This window comes from Bufo bufo, chromosome 1 (assembly GCF_905171765.1).
Source record: "Bufo bufo chromosome 1, aBufBuf1.1, whole genome shotgun sequence".
In the NCBI taxonomy this organism is placed as follows: Eukaryota; Metazoa; Chordata; class Amphibia; order Anura; family Bufonidae; genus Bufo; species Bufo bufo.
Window position 1 is genome coordinate 382,276,513 of NC_053389.1, and position 25,563 is coordinate 382,302,075.

The 25,563-nt window shown below is 42.2% G+C and overlaps 1 protein-coding gene across 4 annotated transcripts in view; it reads left to right on the forward strand.

Moving 5' to 3' along the window:
* The window catches only part of RAD50 (RAD50 double strand break repair protein), a 362,910-nt gene that overhangs the window by 323,091 nt on the left and 14,256 nt on the right, over window positions 1-25,563 (forward strand). For 3 of the 4 annotated variants that reach the window (XM_040405264.1, XM_040405258.1, XM_040405272.1), the window contains exons 24-25: window positions 19,153-19,295; window positions 19,457-19,590. In XM_040405264.1, coding sequence (XP_040261198.1) covers window positions 19,153-19,295; window positions 19,457-19,590 — 277 coding nt within the window. The remainder of the gene's footprint in view (window positions 1-19,152; window positions 19,296-19,456; window positions 19,591-25,563) is intronic. The other variant, XM_040405281.1, reaches the window with a different exon arrangement.

Sequence of the window (25,563 nt, forward strand, 5' to 3'; positions counted from 1 at the left end):
CCAACACTTTCCAGGTGTGGTCCCCCATACTGGAAAGAAGGGACGAACCCAAAAAAGATGCAGAGTGTGTCACAAGAGGGGGATACGGAAGGACACCACCACTCAATATGACACTTGCCCCGATCATCCGGGCCTCTGCGTTATCGATTGCTTCAGGGAGTATCACACTTCCATGGAGTACTACATTTTTATAATCTCCAACAGTCCCCTAGAGAACATAAAAAACTATATCTCTCAGACTTTGCAGACACAGAAACAATTTTTTTTCCCCAAAAAAATATTAGTTTTAGTGCAGGCATCCTCAAACTGCGGGCCTCCAGATGTTGTAAAACTATAACTCCCAGCATGCCCAGACAACCTACAGCCATCAGCAGGGCATGGTGGGAATTGTAGTTTTACAACATCTGGAGGGCCGCAGTTTTAGGATGCCTGCTTAGTGTCTCCAAAGTCTGAGAGCCATACATATTGGGCATCGCATAAAGTCGTCGCTATAAAAATAACATTTGACCAAACCCCTCGGATGAACAGCGTTAAAAATATAAAATAAAAACGGTGCCAAAACACCCATTTTTGGGCAAAATTTCCATTTGAATCCTTTTTTTCCAGTAATAAAGCAAGTGTTAACAGCCAAAAAAACTCAATATTTATGGCCCTGATTCTGTAGTTTGCAGAAACACCCCATATGTGGTCGTAAATGGCTATATAGCCGCACGGCAGGGCATAGAACGAAGGGAACTCCATATGGTTTCTTGAAGGCAGATTTTGATGGACAGTTTTTTTTTTGACACCATGTCCCATTAGAAGCCTCCCCTGATGTAGCCTAGACTAGAAACTACAAAAAAGTGACCCCATCTAAGAAACTACACCCCTCAAGGTATTCAAAAGTTACTTTACAAACTTTGTTAACCCTTTAGGTGTTCCACAAAACTAAATAGCGAATGTAGAAAAATTTTAGAATTTTATTTTTTTGTTACCTTGCCTCAAAAAAGTGTAATATAGAGCAACCAAAAATCATATTTACCCCTAAAATAGTCCCAAAGCAACAACCACCTTATCCCGTAGTTTCCTAGATGGGGTCACTTTCATGGAGTTTCTACTCTAGGGGTGCATCAGGGGGCTTGAAAGGGGGGTACATGGTGTAAATAAACCAGTCCAGCAAAATCTGCCTTCCAAAAACCGTATGGCGTTCCCCTTCTTCTATGTCCTGCCGTTTAGCCAAATAGTAGTTTACGACCACATTTGGGGTGTTTCTGCAAACTACAGAATCAGGGCAACCCATTTTGAGTTTTGTTTGGCTGTTAACTCATTTTTTTCAGTAATAAAGTAAGGGTTAAAATGGAAAATTTTCCAAAAAATAGAAATTTCTAAATTGTTTCTCCATCTGCCATTAACTCTTGTGGAACACCTAAAGGGTTAACAAAGTTTGTAAACCCAGTTTTGAATACCTTGAGGGGTGTACTTTCTTAGATGGAGTCACTTTTTTGGAATTTCTATTCTAGGGGTGCAAGGGGGGGCTTGAAATGGGACATGGTATAAACAAAACCAGTCCTGCAAAATCTGCCTTCCAAAACCTATATGGCGTTCCCCTCTTTCTATGTCCTCCCGTTTGGCCAAACAGTAGTTTACGACCACATATGGGGTGTTTCTGCAAACTACAGAATCAGGGCAACCCATTTTGAGTTTTGTTTGGCAGTTAACCCTTGTTTTTTTCCTGGAAAAAATTGATTATATTGGAAAATTTTCCAAAAAATCTAAATTCTAAAAATTTATGTCCATTTGCCATGAAGTCTTGTGGAAGACCTAAAGGGTTAACAAAGTTTGTAAAAACAGTTTTGAATACCTTGAGGGGTGTAGTTTCTAGAATGGGGTCATTTTTGGGTGGTTTCTATTATGTAAGCCTCACAAAGTTACTTCAAACCTGAACTGGTCCATAAAAAGTGGGATTTTGAAGATTTCTGAAAAATTTCAAAATTTGCTTCTAAACTTCTAAGCCTTGTAACATCCCCAAAAAATAAAATATCATTCCCAAAATGCTACAAACATGAAGTAGACATATGGGGAATGTAAAGTCATCACAATTTTTGGGGGTATTACTATGTATTACAGAAGTAGAGAAACTGAAACTTTGAAATTTGCTAATTTTTCCAAGTTTTGGGAAAAATGGTATTTTTTTATGCAAAAAAATTAACTTTTTTGACCCAATTTTAGCAGTGTCATGAAGTACAATATGTGACGAAAAAACAATCTCAGAACGGCCTGGGTAAGTCAAAGCGTTTTAAAGTTATCAGCACTTAAAGTGACACTGGTCAGATTTGCAAAAAATGGCCTGGTCCTTAAGGTGAAATAGGGCTGTGTCCTTAAGGGGTTAAAGGACCTGCTGAGATCATTTCAGCAGTCTTGTTAACTCAGGTGAGAATGTTGACGAGCACAAGGCTGGAGATCATTATGTCAGGCTGATTGGGTTAAAATGGCCGACTTGACATGTTAAAAGGAGGGTGATGCTTGAAATCATTGTTCTTCCATTGTTAACCATGGTGACCTGCAAAGAAACGCGTGCAGCCATCATTGCGTTGCATAAAAATGGCTTCACAAGCAAGGATATTGTGGCTACTAAGATTGCACCTCAATCAACAATTTATAGGATCATCAAGAACTTCAAGGAAAGAGGTTCAATTCTTGTTAAGAAGGCTTCAGGGCGTCCAAGAAAGTCGAGCAAGCGCCAGGATCGTCTCCTAAAGAGGATTCAGCTGCGGGATCGGAGTGCCACCAGTGCAGAGCTTGCTCAGGAATGGCAGCAGGCAGGTGTGGGCGCATCTGCACGCACAGTGAGGCGAAGACTTTTGGAAGATGGCCTGGTGTCAAGAAGGCCAGCAAAGAAGCCACTTCTCCCCAAAAAAAACATCAGGGACAGATTTATCTTCTGCAGAAAGTATAGTGAATGGACTGCTGAGGACTGGGGCAAAGTCATATTCTCCGATGAAGCCTCTTTCCGATTGTTTGGGGCAACTGGAAAAAGGCTTGTCCGGAGAAGAAAAGGTGAGCGCTACCATCAGTCCTGTGTCATGCCAACAGTAAAGCATCCTGAGACCAGGAGGCTCACTCCCAATTTTGCCCAAAAACACAGCCATGAATAAAGAATGGTACCAAAACACCCTCCAACAGCAACTTCTTCCAACAATCCAACAACAGTTTGGTGAAGAACAATGCATTTTCCAGCACGATGGAGCACCGTGCCATAAGGCAAAAGTGATAACTAAGTGGCTTGGGGACCAAAACGTTGACATTTTGGGTCCATGGCCTGGAAACTCCCCAGATCTTAATCCTATTGAGAACTTGTAGTCAATCCTCAAGAGGCGGGTGGACCAACAAAAACCCACTAATTCTGACAAACTCCAAGAAGTGATTATGAAAGAATGGGTTGCTATCAGTCAGGAATTGGCCCAGAAGTTGATTGAGAGCATGCCCAGTCGAATTGCAGAGGTCCTGAAAAAGAAGGACCAACACTGCAAATACTGACTCTTTGCATAAATGTAATGTAATTGTCGATAAAAGCCTCTAAAAACGTATTAAGTGCGTGTAATTATATTTCACTACATCACAGAAACAACTGAAACAAAGATCTAAAAGCAGTTTAGCAGCAAACTTTGACAAAAATATTGGTTTTCACATTCTCCAAACTTTTGGCCACGACTGTACATTGACTGGGGCAAAGACATGTAAATATTCCGCTGTATACAAGCTCCCTCCTGCCGCTGTACAGACTTAAACTCAGACTATACAGGTATAGGGCTCCTTCAACCCCTGTTAACAATCTGATTTAAATGGCGCAGAAGGCACAGGTAAAGGCCACTGCAAGTCTAAAGATCTTGCTGCATAAGGGTATAATGAGAATAGATGAGTCTAACTCCTATATCGTCTGCGATGCACCAGGCAAGGGCCTCTTCAGACCTCACAATCCAGCCCTCAAGACAGGGCCTCCAAATAGGCCTGATCCACCCAGCCAACAAGCGGACCAAATTATCAAATCGCTCAGCAAAATTCCTTCCAGGGCCTAATATTCATTCAAAGGGCCGGTCCATGCAGGTATACACACGGAGGCACTTGAGAATCACAGGTGGTGCAGAAGGTCTTCTTCCATGTTCTCAATCCCCCGCAACCACACGCTATTCCCCCGCAAGCACTCAGTACATAGAAGGACTTCAGCTCCAGAGACCAACAGCACCCAGCCTCCGCACACGACTCCACCGACGTCCACGTCCAACCATCCCCGCTCACCATCATCCACCGCAGGGTCAGGAGGAGAAGAGGCACAGCAGCACCCACACGCTATTCCCCAGCATCCACCGCAAGGGCAGGGGGGGGAAAGAAAGCGCAACAGGGACTGAACGCCAGGGACGCCACCAGCCTTCCGCCGGTCCAACCACAGGCTCTGTATCTTTTTGCGGCTAGGCAGAATGAGGATAAGGGCACAGCAACTAAGGCAATTAGGGCAGCGTCTTCAGAGCTCACGCCGGCTCCATCTTTCAAACCAGCGCTACCACATGTCACAGAGAGCAGCTCCCGGCTTACATACAGGCGGACGCTCCCGGCAGGTCACAGGCTGGGCTCCGCGTTCACCATCACAGCGGGAGGCAGGGAGAGAGGGGGGATTGGCGGTGGGAGGAGCGCGACACGCACCCCTATGTCATGCCGCCTCTGCCAAGATCATATTTACCCACAATGCAATATTGTTGTGAATGGTGTCATGATATCCACCTGTCTCCAGATGGCACTGTTGTGTACCATATTAATATCAGAATTATACTACACATTATACCTTTTGACCTTTGCAACCTATATCAATGAGGAGGGATACTTCGACACCCTGAAACTATTTTCCCAGACTTAGTGGGACCATGAGTTTCACAGACTCTTGAATTTATGGGTTTGATAAGAAATACAATGGGCCATACACTCACACTGTGGGTTTGTATATTCTAACTGATCTCCAAACGACTGATTCATTAGGTTAGAATAATATCAGTCCCTCTGAGTAAATTAGCAGAAAACCAACGTAAATGCTTTCCATATATCCTAAGAATACATTTCCTTTTAGTGGGATAGACATGGCATCAAGTGTATATATGTATGTATATATATATATATATATATATACAGTACAGACCAAAAGTTTGGACACACCTTCTGATTCAAAGAGTTTTCTTTATTTTCATGACTATGAAGGCATCAAAACTATGAATTAATACATGTGGAATTATATACATAACAAACAAGTGTGAAACAACTGAAAATATGTCATATTCTAGGTTCTTCAAAGTAGCCACCTTTTGCTTTGATTACTGCTTTGCACACTCTTGGCATTCTCTTGATGAGCTCCAAGAGGTAGTCACCTGAAATGGTCTTCCAACAGTCTTGAAGGAGTTCCCAGAGATGCTTAGCACTTGTTGGCCCCTTTTGCCTTCACTCTGCGGTCCAGCTCACCCCAAACCATCTCGATTGGGTTCAGGTCCGGTGACTGTGGAGGCCAGGTCATCTGGCACAGCACCCCATCACTCTCCTTAATGGTCAAATAGCCCTTACTTTCAAAGTTTTCCCAATTTTTCGGCTGACTGACTGACCTTCATTTCTTAAATTAATGATGGCCACTCGTTTTTCTTTACTGCTTTTTTCTTGCCATAATACAAATTCTAACAGTCTATTCAGTAGGACTATCAGCTGTGTATCCACCTGACTTCTCCTCAACGCAACTGATGGTCCCAACCCCATTTATAAGGCAAGAAATCCCACTTATTAAACCTGACAGGGCACACCTGTGAAGTGAAAACCATTTCAGGGGACTACCTCTTGAAGCTCATCAAGAGAAGACCAAGAGTGTGCAAAGCAGTAATCAAAGCAAAAGGTGGCTACTTTTGAAGAACCTAGAATATGACATATTTTCTGTTGTTTCACACTTGTTTATTATGTATATAATTCCACATGTGTTAATTCATAGTTTTGATGCCTTCAGTGTGAATCTACAATTTTCATAGTCATGAAAATAAAGAAAACTCTTTGAATGAGAAGGTGTGTCCAAACTTTTGGTCTGTACTGTATATCAATACCTTGTTATAACATGTGCCAATATAGAATATTATATATATGATTTATCAATTTGTTTATGCTAAAACTAAATAAATCCACTATATATATACAAACGTTATATTTTCGATTGTATGAATAAACATACACAGCAGATGTCGCTCATGAAATAGTGCTACCTCCCTCATAGCCCTAATAAACCTACATCTGTGGTAATAACTTTTAATGAACAATGCTCTCTGTATTCAATATAACCCTTATACATACTGAACTTTCATGAACCTCTTTCAGCCATCTTTGAATAAATAAGAATATGGCCTTTTATAGATACATATTATGTATATAATCAAGTCCACTATAACTAGGATATATGGATTAGGCCTCATGCACACGACCGTTGTGTGCACCCGTGGCCGTTGTGCTGTTTTCCGTTTTTTTTCGCGGACCCATTGACTTTCAATGTGTCCGTGGAAAAATCGGAAAATGCACCGTTTTGCAGCCGCATCCGTGATCCGTGTTTCCTGGCCGTGAAAAAAATATGACCTGTCCTATTTTTTTCACGGCCAACGGTTCACGGACCCATTCAAGTCAATGGGTCCGTGAAAGAACACGGATGCACACAAGATTGGCATCCGTGTCCGTGGCCGTAGGTTAGTTTTTATACAGACGGATCCGAAGATCCGTCTGCATAAAAGCTTTTTCAAAGCTGAGTTTTCACTTCGTGAAAACTCAGAACCGACAGTATATTCTAACACAGAAGCGTTCCCATGGTGATGGGGACGCTTCTAGTTAGAATACACTACAAACTGTGTACAAGACTGCCCCCTGCTGCCTGGCAGCACCCGATCTCTTACAGGGGGCCGTGATCAGCACAATTAACCCCTTCAGGTGCCGCACCTGAAGGGGTTAATTGTGCTGATCACGGCCCCCTGTAAGAGATCAGGGCTGCCAGGCAGCAGGGGGCAGACCCTCCCCCCTCCCCAGTTTGAATATCATTGGTGGCCCGTGCGCCCCCCCCCCCCCTCCCTCTATTGTAATAATTCGTTGGTGGCACAGTGTGCGCCCCCCCTCCCTCCCTCTATTGTAATAATTCGTTGGTGGCACAGTGTGCGCCCCCCATCGGCCCCCCCCTCCCTCTATAGCATTAACAACATTGGTGGCCAGTGTGCGGCCTCCCATCTCCCCCCCCCCCCCCCCATCATCATTGGTGGCAGCGGAGTTCCGATCGGAGTCCCAGTTTAATCGCTGGGGCTCCGATCGGTAACCATGGCAACCAGGACGCTACTACAGTCCTGGTTGCCATGGTTACTTAGCATCCCATCCCCCCCCCGATCATTGGTGGCAGCGGGTTACTAGCAATAGTACAATAGTAAAAGATTCATACTTACCGGCTGCTGCGATGTTCGTGTCCGGCCAATGGGGACGGATCCGTTTGAAATGGCACCATATTGTGTCAACGTCAAACGGATCCGTCCCCATTGACTTGCATTGTAATTCAGGACGGATCCGTTTGGCTCCGCACGGCCAGGCGGACACCAAAACGACTTTTTTTTCATGTCCGTGGATCCTCCAAAAATCAAGGAAGACCCACGGACGAAAAAACGGTCACGGATCACGGAAAAACGGGACCCGTTTTTGCGGACTGCAAAAAAATAAGTTCGTGTGCATGAGGCCTAAATGTCTTGTCTTTAAACATAAATCTGTAGGGAAGCAAGTACTCCCTCGAACTGGTATACTTATAGAGAAAAATATAAGAATACACTTTAGGAACGTGTGGCCTTTCCATAAGCTCACACAAAATGGCGGACATATCACAAAATGGCAGATGCCACACTATTTAACATAGCAATTCATGTTTGATTAATTTCAGGCCTATAACTATTTAGAGTTATTTAGTTTGAACTGTGAATGGTATGAAAAATAAAAGGAAGTAAAGAAATTGCTTTTTTACCCTGAATCCCGCACAAAAATTGTATTGTAGGAGCACATTAAAATATGGCGTATAAAAAGATCACTGCTTCATCAAGACAAAAAACAGGCATGGCCTTTTGGTAAAATTTCTTCACAAACCTAAAACACCTTTAACCCTTTCAGGACCAGGCCATTTTTCAGCTTTCTGCCCAGGCCATTTTTAGCAAATCTGACGTGTCACTTTATGTAGTAATAACTTTAAAACGCTTTTACTTATCCAGGCCATTCTGAGATTGTTTTCTCGTCACATATTGTACTTCATGACAGTGGTAAAATTGAGTCCAAAAAAATCATTTTTATTTATTAAAGAAAATCCAAATTTACCCAAATTTTTTCAAAATTTCCAAATTTCTATTTCTCTACTTTTATAACAGATAGTAATAACTCTAAAAATAGTTATTACTTTACATTCCCCATATGTCTACTTCATGTTTGGATCATTTTGTGAATGCCATTTTATTTTTTGGGGAAGTTAGAAGGCTTAGAAGTTTAGAAGCAAATCTTTTTTTCAGAAAACTTCCAAAAGCCACTTTTTAAGGACCAGTTCAGGTCTGAAGTCACTTTGTGACCCAAAAATGACCCAATTTTAGAAACTACACCCCTCAAGCTATTCAAAACTGATTTTACAAACTTTGTTAACCCTTTAGGTGTTCCACAAGAATAAATGGAAAATGGAGATGAAATTTCAGAATTTCACTTTTATGGCAGATTTTCCATTTTAATCCATATTATTACAGTAACAAAGCAAGGGTTAACAGCCAAACAAAACTCAATATTTATTGCCCTGATTCTGTAGTTTACAGAAACACCATCTGTGGTCATAAACTGCTGTATGGGCACAATGCAGGGCGCAGAAGGAAAGGAACGCCATATGGTTTTTGGAAGGCAGATTTTGCTGTTTTGACACTGTTTTTATTTTTTGTTATTTACAATGTTCATCTGACAGGTTAGATCATGTGGTATTTTTATAGAGCATTTTGTAACGGACGCGACAATACCAAATATGTATACTTTTGGTGGTTTGTTTCAGTTTTACATAATGAAGCATCTTTAAAAAAAATCATGTTTTAGTGTCTGCATATTCTTGGGTAGGGGCCCATTATTTGCGGTATGAGATGACGGTTTGATTGGTACTATTTTAGGGTGCATATGACTTTTTGATTGCTTGGTATTACACTTTTTGTGATGTAAGGTGACAAAAAATATTTTTTTGTCACCTTACATCACAAAAAGTGTAATAGCAGGCGATCAAAAAGTCATATTCTCCCCAAAATAGTGCCAATAAAACCGTCCTCTCATCCTGCAAAAAATGAGCCCCTACCCAAGACAATCGGCTAAAAATATTTAAAAAAACGGACTCTCAGACTATGAAGATACTAAAATGTTTTTTTTTTTTTTGTTTAAAAAAGGATATTATAGTGTAAAACCTAAATACATTTTAAAAAGTAGATATATTAGGTATTACTGCATCCGTAAGAATCTGCTCTATAAAAATAACACATGACTCAACCCCTCAGATGAACCCCTCAGATAAAAAATTAAATAAAAACTGTGTAAAAAAAAGCCATTTTTATTTTATTTTCTTGACTGTGTTCATCTGAGGGGTTAGGTCATGTGGTATTTTTATAGTTCAGGTTCTTACGGACGCGGTGATACCTAATATGTATACTTTTTTTTATTTATTTTAGTTTTACAAAATATCATTTTTGAAAAAAAAAATTTGTTTTAGCGTCTCCAAAGTCTGAGAGCCATCGTTTTTTTTTTTTTTCTGGGCCACTGTCTGTGGCCAAATAGAATTAAAATTGGGGAAGGGAATTATAAATTTAGTACTCCATGGAAGTGTGGTACTCCCTGAAGCAACCGTCAATGCAGAGGCCCGGATCGTCGGGGCACGTGTCACATTGAGTGGTGGTGTCCTTCCGTATCCCCCTCCTGTGACACACACTGCACTTTTTTGGGTACCGTCCCTTCTTTCCAGTATGGGGGACCACACCTGGAAAGTGTTGGCCAGGGACGATCCGGGCGCCTCCAGTTCCCGAGGTACTCCGGCCTGCTCTTTCCTGGTCAGAAAAGATCAGGGCCTTGAGGACTGCCTCATAGAACTGCAGGAATTTCCCTGTGTTGCACAAGGCAACCTGTACCAAGTAGACCGCAACTTTTTTGTACCATGCCCGGGTTTTGCACATGGCGTTATTTGGCTTGAGAACTTGATCAGAGAGATCCACTCCTCCCATATACCGATTGTAGTCCATGATGCAATCGGGCTTGCGGACCGTTGCTGCGGTACCTCGCACAGGGACAGGGGTGATGCTGTTACCGTGAGTACAAGGACATCCCTCTTGTCCTTATATCTGACCAGCAACAGGTTTCCACAGCTGAGTGTGCTGTGGACCCCAGACACCCGATCAGGGTGAAGCCCAAAAATAAAACTTTATTTTTTTTCTCCCTAAAACTATCCCTGCCTAATCTAACCTTTCCCTGCGAACTTTGAGTGGCTCACGTGGGGGTGCTGGGCTCAGGTGGACGGACGGGCTCCCCTCTCCACGGAAGCAATGTGCAGGAGGAGAGCCAATAGGAAGCGGTCCTGAGAGGTGATGTCACTGCCCCCTCTCAGGATCTAAGGATGGTGATTGGTGGTGTATTATCACACGAATGACCCGGAAACGCAGCAAACCGCAGGTGTGAATTGACCTGCGGTTTGCTGCGATTGCCGATATGGGGGGGTCACAGGACCCCCCTCGGCATTGTCACAGAGTGCCTGCTGAATGATTTCAGCAGTCACTTTGTTCTGATCACTGCCCGCTGTGCGGCACCTGTACGCCTTGTGTCCTTAACCACCTCCTGTCTGCCCCTAGACTATAAATGTCCGGGAGGTGGTTCTCTATTTCTGAATGGACGTTCCAGAACGTCCATTCAGAAACTGCAGCTGCACGCTAATCGTGCAGCTGCTGATCCGGTTGCCCGCTGTCAGTGACAGCAGGGCAACTCTTAGAGAAGGCAGGGACAGTTCCCAGGTGTCCCTGCCTTCTGGATCGCTGCATACACAGCGCTCACCGAGCGCTGTATATGCAGAGCAGGAAGCGCTATGCGCTTCCTGTTCCGGCCCGGCGGTCATGGGACCGGAGAGTGCAGGAGCTGTGTGAGGTCTTTCAGAGACCTCGATCAGCCCTGCGCTGAGGCTGTATTGCGCTGTACAGCCTCTCTGGGGGGGTGTATTTCTCCTGTAACTGGGGCTACTATGTCAGCCCCAGTTACAGGAGAAATCAACTGTGGAAAAAAAAAAGTGAAGTAAATGTCCCCCAGAGGTCTTGTATGACCTTATGGGGGACGAAAAGTGTAAAATAAAAAATAAAGTGTTAAAAAAAAGTAAGGAATAAAAAAAAAAAAAAATTTTAATAGAAAAAATAAAATAAAATAGACATATTTGGTATTGCTGCATCCGTGACGGTCGGCTCTATAAATATATCACATTATCAACCCAGCCCGATAAAAATAATAATAATAACTGTCAAAAAAAGCCTTTTTTGTCACCTTACATCACAAAAAGTGCAACACCAAGTGATCAAAAAGGCGTATGTCCCTCAAAATGGTACCAATAAAACCGTCACCTCATCCCGCAAAAAATGAGCCCCTACATAAGAAAATCTCTCAAAAAAAAATAAAAATATAGCTCTCAGAACATGGACACATTAAAACATAATTTTGTCAGATTCAAAAATGCTATTATTGTGTAAAACTTAAATAAATAAGAAAATGTATACATATTAGGTATCGCCACATAAGTAACGATCTGCTCTATAAAAATGTCATGTGACCGAACCCCTCAGGTGAACACTGTAAAAATAAAAAAATAAAAACTGTGCTAAAACAACCAATTTTTTGGTGACCTTGACCCATAAAGTGTTATAATGAATGATCAAAAAATCATATGTACCCAAAAATAGTACCATCAAAACTGGCACCTTATCCCCTAGTTTCCAAAATGGGGTCACTTCTTGGGAGTTACTACTGTAAGGGTGCATCAGGGGGGCTTCGAATGGGACATGGCATCTAAAAACCATGTGGAGTTCCTTTTCTTCTGCGCCCTGCCGTGTGCCCATACAGCAGTTTATGACCACATGTGGAGTGTTTCTGTAAACCGCAGAATCTGGGTAATAAATATTGCGTTTTGTTTGGCTGTTAACCATCAATGTGTTAAAGAAAAAATTGGATTAAAATAGAAAATCTGCCAAAAAATTGAAATTTTAAAATTTGATCTCCATTTTCCTTTAATTCTTGTGGAACGCCTAAAGGGTTAACAAAGTTTGTAAAATCGGTTTTAAGTAACTTGATTGGTGTAGTTTCTACAATGGGGTCATTTATGGGGGTATCCACTATGTAGGCCCCACAAAGTGACTTCAGACCTGAACTGGTCCTTAAAAAGTGGGTTTTGGCAATTTTCTTAAAAATTTAAAGAATTGCTTCTAAACTTCTAAGCCTTCTAACGTCCTAAAAAAATAAAATGACATTTCCAAAATTATGCCAACATAAAGTAGACATATGGGGAATGTTAAGTAATAAATATTTTATGAGGTATCATTTTCTGTTTTAAAAGCAGAGAAATTGAAATTTAGAAAATAGTGAATTTTTTATTTTATTTTTGTAAATTTGGGATTTTTTCATAAATAAAGGTGAAATATATTGACTTAAATTTATGACTATCATGAAGTACAATGTGTCACAAGAAAACAATCTCTGAATGACTTGGATAAGTAGAGGCGTTCCAAAGTTATTACCACATAAAGTGAGATATGTCAGATTTGCAAAATTAGGCCTGGTCAGGAAGGGGGCAAATGGCCCAGATGGGAAGTGGTTAAGGACTCGGACATCAGGGCGTACAGATACGCCCTGCGTCCTTAAGAGGTTAACACAATAAAAGCATTTTTGAAACAAAAAAAAATCATGTTTTAGTGTCTCTCATTGTCTGAGAGCCATAGTTATTTATTTTTTTTGGGCGATTGTCCTAGGTAATGGCTCATTTTTTGCGGAATGAGGTGACGGTTATATTGGTATGATTTTGGGGTGACAAAAAATGTTGTTGCTTTTTTAGCACAGTTTTTATTTAATTCTTTGACTGTGTTCAACTGAGGGGTTAGGTCATGTGATATTTTTATAGAGCCTGTCGATACGGACGCCGCGATACCTGATTTCTCAACTTTTCTTTTTTCCCCTTTTTTTTTTTACTTTATTTTGGGGAAATTACCCTTTTTTTTTTTTTTACTTGAAACTTTCATTTTTTTTACTTTTTTTTTTTCTCATTTTTTGTCCCACACTGGAACTTCAACTTTTGGGGGTCTGATCCTCTTTACAATGCTTTACAATACTTCTGTATTGTAAAGCATTGGCTGTAATACACTTCAGCCTGCTTGCCTGTGAGATCCAGAGGGCTGGATCTCACAGGCTGTCACGGAAGGCAGCCACGATGCCTAAGGAAGGCATCGGGCTGCCATCGGGTCCCTGTCACAGCAGCGCCGGGACCAGATGGGTTCTCCCTCCCTGCACAGACATCGCACATGCCGCGGTCAGCCCTGATTAACCAGGGTTAATGCGCCGGCATTGGTGTTTTCACCGATGCCGGCGCATACAGCAGGGGTCCGGCTATCAGTGATTGCCGGACCCCTGCTGTTGATTGGGCGGGTGCTTCTCCTGCACCCGCCCAATCACTGCGCCGTACATGTATGGCACTGGGCATTAAGGGCATAAACTCTTCCCTTCTACCCCCTGAGGAAGCACAATGCGAAACACGTGTTGGGCTTGTTTTGAGTTGTAATACTTGTGTGTGCGGTTTTGTATATCAATTTGGATGTATGTCCTGCTTTACTTGATGCTGTTATTGTGTCATTTATGACTACGTATTTGGTGCCTCATCTGTAGTGTGTGTTTATGTGATACAGCTCCCCCGTGCGAAGATCGAGGGAGCCAGATTCAGTGTGTGGCAGCTTCTGTCTCCCTGAATGAACAGAAGCTGCTGCACTTTAATTCTCATGGAGCCCCTGTCTGTGGCAGGGCTCCATAGGAACATAGTAAAATCCTCATAGACTCCAATGCTAATGCATTAGAGTGTGTGAGAATAGCAATCTGATGATTGCTTGTTATAGTTCCCTATGGAAGCTATAAAAAAAATGTAAAAACAAAAAAAAGGTTTTTTTAAACTTTATTAACCACCTCAGCCCCCCTAGCTTAAACACCCTTAATGACCACTTTTTACAATTCTGCACTACACTACTTTCACCGTTTATTGCTCGGTCATACAACTTACCACCCAAATTAATTTTACCTCCTTTTCTTCTCACTAATAGAGTTTTCATTTGGTGGTATTTCATTGCTGCTGACATTTTTACTTTTTTTGTTATTAATCGAAATTTACTGAAATTTTTGCAAAAAAATGAATTTTTTCACTTTCAGTTGTAAAATTTTTCCAAAAAATGACATCTATATATACATTTTTCTCTAAATTTATTGTTCTACATGTCTTTGATAAAAAAAAAAATGTTTGGGTAAAAAAAAAATGGTTTGGGTAAAAGTTATAGCGTTTACAAACTATGGTACAAAAATGTGAATTTCCGCTTTTTGAATCAGCTCTGACTTTCTGAGCACCTGTCATGTTTCCTGAGGTTCTACAATGCCTACACAGTAGAAAACCCCCACAAATGACCCCATTTCGGATAGTAGACACCCTAAGGTATTCGCTGATGGGCATAGTGAGTTCATAGAACTTTTTATTTTTTGTCACAAGTTAGCGGAAAATGATGATTTTTTAAATTTTTTCTTTTTTTTCTTACAAAGTCTCCATATAACTTGTGACAAAAATAAATAAATTCCATCAACTCACTATGCCCATCACGAAATACCTTGGGGTGTCTTCTTTCCAAAATGGGGTCACTTGTGGGGTAGTTATACTGCCCTGGCATTTTAGGGGCCCTAATGCGTGAGAAGTAGTTTGAAATCAAAATGTGTAAAAAAATGCCCTGTGAAATCCTAAAGGTGCTCTTTGGAATGTGGGCCCATTTGCCCACCTAGGCTGCAAAAAAGTGTCACACATGTGGTATCGCCGTACTCAGGAGAAGTTGGGCAATGTGTTTTGGGGTGTCTTTTTACATATACCTATGCTGGGTGAGAGAAATATCTCGACAAAAGACAACTTTTCCCATTTTTTTATACAAAGTTGGCATTTGACCGAGATATTTATCTCACCCAGCATGGGTATATGTAAAATGACACCCCAAAACACATTTCCCAACTTCTCCTGAGTAGGGCGATACCACATGTGTGACACTTTTTTGCAGCCTAGGTGGGCAAAGGGGCCCACATTCCAAAGAGCACCTTTCGGATTTTACAGGGCATTTTTTACACATTTTGATTTCAAACTACTTCTCACGCATTAGGGCCCCTAAAATGCCCCACAAGTTACCCCATTTTGGAAAGAAGACACCCCAAGGTATTTCGTGATGGGCATAGTGAGTTCATGGAAGTTTTTATTTTTTGTCACAAGTTAGTGGAATATGAGACTTTGTAAGGAAAAAAAAAAATCATAATTTTCCGCTAACTTGAGACAAAAAATAAAAAATTCTAGGAACTCGCCATGCCCCTCACGGAATACCTTGGGGTGTCTTCTTTCCAAAATGGGGTCACTTGTGGGGTAGTTATACTGCCCTGGCATTTTAGGGGCCCTTATGCGTGAGAAGTAGTTTGAAATCAAAATGTGTAAAAAATGCCCTGTGAAATCCTAAAGGTGCTCTTTGGAATGTGGGCCCCTTTGCCCACCTAGGTTGCAAAAAAGTGTCACACATGTGGTATCGCCGTACTCAGGAGAAGTTGGGCAATGTGTTTTGGGGTGTCTTTTTACATATACCCATGCTGGCTGAGAGAAATATCTTGGCAAAAGACAACTTTTCCCATTTTTTTATACAAAGTTGGCATTTGACCGAGATAAATATGGGGTCACATGTGGGGTATTTATACTGCCCTGGAATTTTAGGGGCCCTAAAGCGTGAGAAGAAGTCTGGAATATAAATGTCTAAAAAATTTTACGCATTTGGATTCTGTGAGGGGTATGGTGAGTTCATGTGAGATTTTATTTTTTGTCACAAGTTAGTGGAATATGAGACTTTGTAAGAAAAAACAAAAAATAAATAAATTTAAAAATATCAATTTCCGCTAACTTATGCCAAAAAAAGGTCTGAATGGAGCCTTACAGGGGGGTGATCAATGACAGGGGGGTGATCAGGGAGTCTATATGGGGTGATCACCCCCCTGTCATTGATCACCCCCCTGTAAGGCTCCATTCAGACGTCGGTATGTGTTTTGCGGATCCACGGATCGGATCCGCAAAACACATACGGACGTCTGAATGGAGCCTTACAGGTGGGTGATCAATGACAGGGGGGTGATCAGGGAGTCTATATGGGGTGATCACCCCCCTGTCATTGATCACCCCCCTGTAAGGCTCCCTTCAGACGTTGGTATGTGTTTTGCGGATCCACGGATCGGATCCCCAAAACACATACGGACGTCTGAATGGAGCCTTACAGGGGGGTGATCAATGACAGGGGGCTGATCAGGGAGTCTATATGGGCTGATCACCCCCCTGTAAGGCTCCATTCAGAGGTCCGTATATGTTTTGCGGATCCATGGATCGGATCCGCAAAACACATTTGGACGTCTGAATGGAGCCTTACAGGGGGGTGATCAATGACGGGGGTGATCAGGGAGTCTATATGGGGTGATCACCCCCCTGTCATTGATCACCCCCCTGTAAGGCTCCATTCAGACGTCCGTATGTGTTTTGCGGATTCGATCCGTGGATCCGCAAAACACATACGGACCTCTGAATGGAGCCAGCCTTACAAGAGGGTGATCAATGACAGGGGGTGATCAGGGAGTCTATATGGGCTATATGTCATTGATCACCCCCCTGTAAGGCTCCATTCAGACGTCCGTATGTGTTTTGCGGATCCATGGATCGGATCCGCAAAACACATACGGACGTCTGAATGGAGTCTTGCAGGGGGGTGATCAGGGAGTCTAATATGGGGTGATCAGCGGTTAATAAGGGGTTAATAAGTGTCAGGGGGGGGTGTAGTGTAGTGGTGTTTGGTGCTACTTATTACAGAGCTGCCTGTGTCCTCTGGTGGTCGATCCAAGCAAAAGGGACCACCAGAGGACCAGGTAGCGGGTTTATTAGACGCTGTTATCAAAACAGCGTCTAATATACCTTTTAGGGGTTAAAAAAATCGCATCTACAGCCTGCCAGCGAACGATCGCCGCTGGCAGGCTGCAGATCCACTCGCTACCCTTCGGTTCCTGTGAACGCGCGCGCCTGTGTGCGTGCGTTCACAGGAAATCTCGCCTCTCGCGAGAGGGCGCGTATATGCGTCCACCCAGAACAACAGGGCCGCCGCCAGGACGCAATCCTGCGTACGGCGGTCCTGAGCTGGTTAAAAAATACATAAAAATTCTAATCACCCAAAATGAAAATAAAAATGCATAATTAAAAAAATATACATCATGGGCATCGCCACATGTGAAAACACCTGTACTATTGAGATCTAAAAATATTTATCCCATGCAGCAAAACGGAAAAACGTCAAAATAGCTGATTTGGCATTTTTTGGTTTGTCCCTTTGCTTCTCACAAAAAAAATTAAGTAAAAAGTAATCAAAAAGTAGTACACACCCAAAATGGTATCAATGAAAACTATATATATATATCGGACCGCGCGTGTCATAAAAAGAAGGTATACAAACATTTTTATTCTTTCTCCTTCTTCTTTTAGAAATAAACCGAGGGCTGCAAATGTCCTATTTGTGGATATCCTGCAACTAATAAAAATTATAATAGTGTAAATCCGTACGGTTGTTTTGCCCTGCAGTGCACAGATTGTACTTACACGGCACTCCACCAACAAAAAGCGTATCTACGATATCCTCCACAGCTGGTTAGATTTTTCGCTGCGAAGATCCACGTTCATACACCACCAAACGGGGTTTAAACCACGGACTTGATTCCAGCATACACCAGATGAGTCTGCTAGTATTCCCAATTTCTTTTCCTTAAAAGTTTCTGTGGATACAAGTGTCTCCTACCATAGTGAAGCTCCGATGACTGTTTTAAAAGGTTTATTAGTACATACTTACAAACATGCACTTTAAAATTTGCTTTAAAAATCCCAGCGTCTTAAGACGAGGATATCCTAGATACGCTTTTTGTTGGTGGAGTGCCGTGTAAGTACAATCTGTGCACTGCAGGGCAAAACAACCGTACGGATTTACACTATTATAATTTTTATTAGTTGCAGGATATCCACAAATAGGACATTTGCAGCCCTCGGTTTATTTCTAAAAGAAGGAGAAAGAAAAAAACTGTTTGTATACCGTCTTTTTATGACACGCGTGGTCCGAACCCTATATATATGCATGAAAGTGTGATTCATCCCACAACACTCCTCGGACCTGCAGCGGAACATTTTTGCGGACTGGTGACTAGATATTTTTCTTTTTTACTATCAATGAAAACTAAATATTGGCCCACAAAAAATGAGTCCCCATACAGCTCTGTACACATAACTACAAAAAAGTTATAGGGGTCAGAATATGGCGACAAAAAGAAAAATTGTTTTTTTTTCAATATTTAAACGCAAGAAAAACGATACATATGTGATATCTCCATAATCATCCTGACCTGTAGAATGAAAGTAACAAGTCAGTTTTGCTGCATAGTGAACGCCGAAAAAAAAAAATTTAAAACATAACTGTTGTGCGCAATTGCCTTTTTCTTTTTTCAATTTCGCCCCATTTGGAATTTTTTTTCCAGCTCCCCACTACATAGTATGCAATATTAAATGGTGGCATTAGAAAGTGCAACCTGTCCCGCAAAAAACAAGCCATCATATGGCTATTTGAACGGAAAAACTAAAATGTTATGACTCTGGAAAGGCAGGGAGTGACAAATGAAAACCTAAAGATCCTCTGTGGCTCAAAGGGTAATCATAATTAGCAGTTTATGATGTACAAGGTGTATTATGTTCAATTTTATTTGATTATTTGCTTCTTTACATTTTCTCAGACATAGAGTATATTGAGATCAGATCGGATGCTGATGAAACTGTGTCAGCTGCAGATAAAAGAAGAACTTATAACTATAGGGTAGTAATGATAAAAGGAGATGCAGCATTGGACATGAGAGGACGCTGTAGTGCAGGCCAGAAGGTACAGTTGCATTTTTTTTCTACATCTTTGTGCTAAACCTGTCTGTTAATGGGATTTTAATGTAAATTATTCTGTCAAAATAACATGGTCGTAGAATATTGGAAATGTTGGTGATCATTGTATAATTTGTCAAATGAATTAAACTTCTGATTATCATCCAGGTTCTAGCTTCTCTCATTATTCGTTTGGCACTGGCAGAGACATTTTGCCTGAACTGTGGAATACTTGCTCTGGACGAGCCTACTACTAATTTGGATCGTGAAAATATAGAATCTCTTGCCCACGCATTGGTTGAGTAAGTTGATTGGTTGCCATTGTCATTGATATTAAGCTAAAAATATCCTCCATTGGTACTTAAAAAATTAGAGTATTGCTACAACACAGATGCACTGATATGCTGTTATTAACATCTCTATAACTCTAGCATTACTGCACTTAATCGCAATATCATATTCTTCCCAGAAACATTCAATGCAGATCTGATGGAAAATAAATAAACAAAAGCTAGGTTTGGTAACATTATTGACAAGTTTACACAGCTCTGGTGCTTGGGTCAATAATCGGGAACGAATGCATGTACAAAACACTCTCGTTTTGGATAATCGACCCATGTAAAGGTCCGGCAGATCACTCAATGAACAATCAAAACGCTTGTTCATCGGATGATATGATCTTTGGTGGGACACCTCACTCATTGTTTCTTCCCAGAAACAATTTGTATGAGGATGAGCAATATTAGTAGCCATCACTCATCCCATACAGTGGAGCTGATCGCTGAATATAAATGCAACCCTTCACCTTCACTGGCGAGCAGGCAGTTATCTGGAAGGAACATTCCCTTCCCAATAATTGTCTGCTCATTGGCACAGTGTAAATGTGTCTTAAGTAATCCACTTAAAGAGGACCTTCCCCCGGTCCTGACATTACCATATACAGTTGCAAGAAAAAGTATGTGAACCCTTTGGAATCATATGGATTTCTGCACAAATTGGTCATAAAATGTGATCTGATCTTCATCTAAGTGCCAACAATAGACAATCACAGTCTGCTTAAACTAATAACACACAAAGAATTAAATGTTACCATGTTTTTATTGAACACACCATGTAAACATTCACAGTGCAGGTGGAAAAGTATGTGACCCCCTAGACTAATGACCTCTCCAAGAGCTAATTGGAGTGAGGTGTCAGCCAACTGGAGTCCAATCAATGAGATAAGATTGGAGGTGTTGGTTACAGCTGCCCTGCCCTATAAAAAACATACACCAGTTCTGGGTTTGCTTTTCACAAGAAGCATTGCCTGATGTGAATGATGCCTCACACAAAAGAGCTATCAGAAGACCTACGATTAAGAATTGTTGACTTCCATAAAGCTGGAAAGGGTTTTAAAAGTATCTCTAAAAGCCTTGCTGTTCATCAGTCCACGGTAAGACAAATAGTCTATAAATGGAGAAAGTTCAGCACTGCTGCTACTCTCCCTAGGAGTGGCCATCCTGTAAAGATGACTGCAAGAGCACGGCGCAGACTGCTCAATGAGGTGAAGAAGAATCCTAAAGTGTTAGCTAAAGACTTACAAAAGTCTCTGGCATATGCTAACATCCCTGTTAGTGAATCTACGATATGTAAAACACTAAACAAGAATGGATTTCATGGGAGGATACCACAGAGGAAGCCACTGCTGTCTTTTTACTGCACTTTTACAGTTTGCACAAGAGCACCTGGATGTTCCACAGCAGTATGGCAAAATATTCTATGGACATATGAAACCATAGTTGAGTTGTTTGTAAGAAACACACAACACTGTGTGTGGAGAAAAAGAGGCACAGCACACTAAGATCATAACCTCATCCCAACTGTGAAGTATGGTGGGAGGGGCATCATGGTTTGGGGCTGCTTTGCTGCATCAGAGCCTGGACGGATTGCTATAATCGAAGGAAAAATGAATTTCCAAGTTTATCAAGACATTTTGCAGGAGAACTTAAGGCCATCTGTCCACCAGCTGAAGCTCAACAGAAGATGGGTGTTGCAACAGGACAACGACCCAAAGCAGAGAAGTAAATCAGCAACAGACTGACTTAAACAGAAGAAAATACGCCTTCTGGAGTGGCCCAGTCAGAGTCCTGACCTCAACCTGACCTGACCTCTAATTTAATACAAGTTAGCGAGACCAATTTAGAGTCAGTTTGGGTTACGTTGCAGCTTGATAATCATAAGGTAACTCGTGTAGGTGTGATATATAGACCACGTAGCCAAGTTAAAGAATTAGATGATCTACTAGTTGAGGAAATAGCTAAAATGACATTGAAAGGGGAAGTTATCATTATGGGAGACTTTAATCTTCCTGATGTAAACTGGAAAACCAAAATAGCTAGTTCTGCCAGGAGTACAGATATTCTAAATTCCCTACTGGGATTATCTCTACAACAAGTAGTTGAGGAGCCAACCCGTAAGGAGGCCATTTTAGATTTAGTATTCAAAAATGGGAATTTGTTATCTGATATTACTGTAGGGGAAAGCTTGGGATTTAGTGATCACCAGTCAGTGTGGTTTACTATAAGTACAGTGACTGAGTAGCACCACACAAAAACAAAAGTTTCAGATTTTAGAAAACTGACTTTTCTAAAATTAGATTAGTGGTATAACGAGTCCCTATCAGATTGGAACAGTTTGAATGGAGTCCAGGAGAAATGGGACTACTTAAAAGTGGCACTATTGAAGGCAGCGGATAATTGCATTAGGCTTGTCAGTAAAAGCAAAAAAAGGAAGAGACCACTGTGGTACTCAGCAGAAGTGGCCAAAATCATTAAAAACAAAAAGATAGCCTTTAGTAATTATAAAAATAAAATAAAAACGAGAATGACAGGCAAATTTATAAGATTAGGCAGAGAGAGGCCAAGCAAGTTATAAGAGCTTCTAAAGCACAGGCAGAAGAGAAATTAGCTCAGTCAGTGAAAAAAGGCGATAAGACATTCTTCAGATACATAAATGAAAAAAGGAAACTAAAACAAGGAATTACCAAATTAAAATCAAAAGAAGTAAGGTATATGGTAGAAGATAAAGAACTAGCTGACTCCCTCAATGAATACTTCTGTTCAGTTTTTACAAAGGAAAATGAAGGAAAAGGACCTCAGTTAGGAAGGAAGACTAATAAATCTTTTGATTCATGTGTCTTTACAGAGGAAGAGGTTCTAAGTTAGCTGTCTAAAATTAATACAAATAAGTCACAGGGGCCTGATGGGATACACCCAAAGCTATTAAAAGAGCTTAGCGGTGAACTAGCAAAACAATTAACAGATTTATTTAACCAATCACTGGTAACAGGAGTCGTCCCAAAAGATTAGAAATTAGCAAATGTTGTGCCCGTTCACAAGAAAGGTAGTAGGGAGGAAACGGGCAACTATAGGCCAGTAAGCCGGACATCAATAGTGGGGAAATTAATGGAAACCATACTTAACCACCTCAGGACCGCCGTAGGCAGGATTGCGTCCTGGCGGCGGCCCTGTTGTTCTGGGTGGACGCGCCGGCGCGTCCTCTCGCGAGAGGCGAGATTTCCTGTGAACGCACACACACAGGCACCGAAGGTAAGCGAGTGGATCTACAGCCTGCCAGCGGCGATCGTTCACTGGCAGGCTGTAGATGCGATTTTTTTAACCCCTAAAAGGTATATTAGACGCTGTTTTGAGAACAGCGTCTAATATACCTGCTACCTGCTCCTCTGGTGGTCCCTTTTGCTTGGATCGACCACCAGAGGACACAGGCAGCTCTGTAATAAGTAGCAGCAAACACCACTACACTACACCCCCCCTGTCACTTATTAACCCCTGATCACCCCATATAGACTCCCTGATCACCCCCTGTCATTGATCACCCCCCTGTCATTGATCACCCCCCTGTAAGGCTCCATTCAGACGTCCGTATGTGTTTTGCGGATCCGATTCGCGGATCCGCAAAACACATACAGACGTCTGAATGGAGCCTTACAGGGGGGTGATCACCCCATATAGACTCCCTGATCACCCCCTGTCATTGATCACCCCCTTGTAAGGCTGGCTCCATTCAGAGGTCCGTATGTGTTTTGCGGATCCACGGATCCATGGATCGGATCCGCAAAACACATACGGACGTCTGAATGGAGCCTTACAGGGGGGTGATCAATGACCGGGGGGTGATCACCCCATATAGACTCCCTGATCACCCCCCTGTCATTGATCACCCCCCTGTAAGGCTCCATTCAGACGTCCGTATGTGTTTTGCGGATCCGATCCGTGGATCCGCAAAACACATACGGACGTCTGAATGGAGCCTTACAGGGGGGTGATCACCCCATATACACTCCCTGATCACCCCCTGTCATTGATCACCCCCTTGTAAGGCTGGCTCCATTCAGAGGTCCGTATGTGTTTTGCGGATCCACGGATCGGATCCGCAAAACACATACGGACGTCTGAATGGAGCATGACAGGGGGGTGATCACCCCTTATAGACTCCCTGATCACCCCCCTGTCATTGATCACCCCCCTGTAGGGATCCATTCAGACATCCATATGTGTTTTGCGGATCCGATCCGTGGATCCGCAAAACACATACGGACGTCTGAATGGAGCCTTACAGGGGGGTGATCACCCCATATAAACTCCCTGATCACCCCCCTGTCATTAATCACCCCCTGTAAGGCTCCATTCAGACGTCCGTATGTGTTTTGCGGATCCGATCCGTGGATCCGCAAAACACATACGGACCTCTGAATGGAGCCTTACAGGGGGGTGATCAATGACAGGGTGGTGATCACCCCATATAGACTCCCTGATCACCCCCCTGTCATTGATCACCCCCCTGTAAGGCTCCATTCAGACGTCCGTATGTGTTTTGCGGATCCGATCCGTGGATCCGCAAAACACATACTGACGTCTGAATGGAGCCTTACAGGGGGGTGATCACCCCATATAGACTCCCTGATCACCCCCAGTCATTGGTCACCCCCCTGTAAGGCTCCATTCAGACGTCCGTATGTGTTTTGCGGATCCGATACGTGGATCCGCAAAACACATACGGACGTCTGAATGGAGCCTTACAGCGTGGTGATCACCCCATATAAACTCCCTGATCACCCCCCTGTCATTGATCACCCCCTGTAAGGCTCCATTCAGACGTCCGTATGTGTTTTGCGGATCCAATCCGTGGATCCGCAAAACACATACGGACGTCTGAATGGAGCCTTACAGGGGGGTGATCAATGACAGGGGGTTGATCACCCCATATAGACTCCCTGATCACCCCCCTGTCATTGATCACCCCTTTAAGGCTCCATTCAGACATTTTTTTGGCACAAGTTAGCGGAACTTGATATTTTTTTTTTGTTTTGTTTTTTCTTACAAAGTCTCATATTCCACTAACTTGTGACAAAAAATAAAATCTCACATGAACTCACCATACCCCTCACAGAATCCAAATGTGTAAAAATGTTTAGACCTTTATATTCCAGACTTCGTCTCACGCTTTAGGGCCCCTAAAATGCCAGGGCAGTATAAATATCCCACATGTGACCCCATTTTGGAAAGAAGACACCTCAAGGTATTTTGTGAGGGGCATGGTGAGTTCATGTAAAATTGAAATTTTTTGTCACAAGTTAGCGGAAAGGGAGACTTTGTGAGAAAAAAATATATAAATTTCTGCTAACTTGTGCCAAAAAAAAAAAACTTCTGTGAACTCGCCATGCCCCTCACGGAATACCTTGGAGTGTCTTCTTTCCAAAATGGGGTCACTTGTGGGGTAGTTATACTGCCCTGGCATTTTAGGGGCCCTAATGCGTGAGAAGTAGTTTGAAATCAAAATGTGTAAAAAATGCCCTGTGAAATCCTAAAGGTGCTCTTTGGAATGTGGGCCCATTTGCCCACCTAGGCTGCAAAAAAGTGTCACACATGTGGTATCGCCGTACTCAGGAGAAGTTGGGCAATGTGTTTTGGGGTGTCTTTTTACATATACCCATGCTGGGTGAGAGAAATATCTCGGCAAAAGACAACTTTTCCCATTTTTTTATACAAAGTTGGCATTTGACCGAGATATTTATCTCACCCAGCATGGGTATATGTAAAATGACACCCCAAAACACATTTCCCAACTTCTCCTGAGTACGGCGATACCACATGTGTGACACTTTTTTGCAGCCTAGGTGGGCAAAGGGGCCCATATTCCAAAGAGCACCTTTCGGATTTCACAGGGCATTTTTTACACATTTTGATTTCAAACTACTTCTCACGCATTAGGGCCCC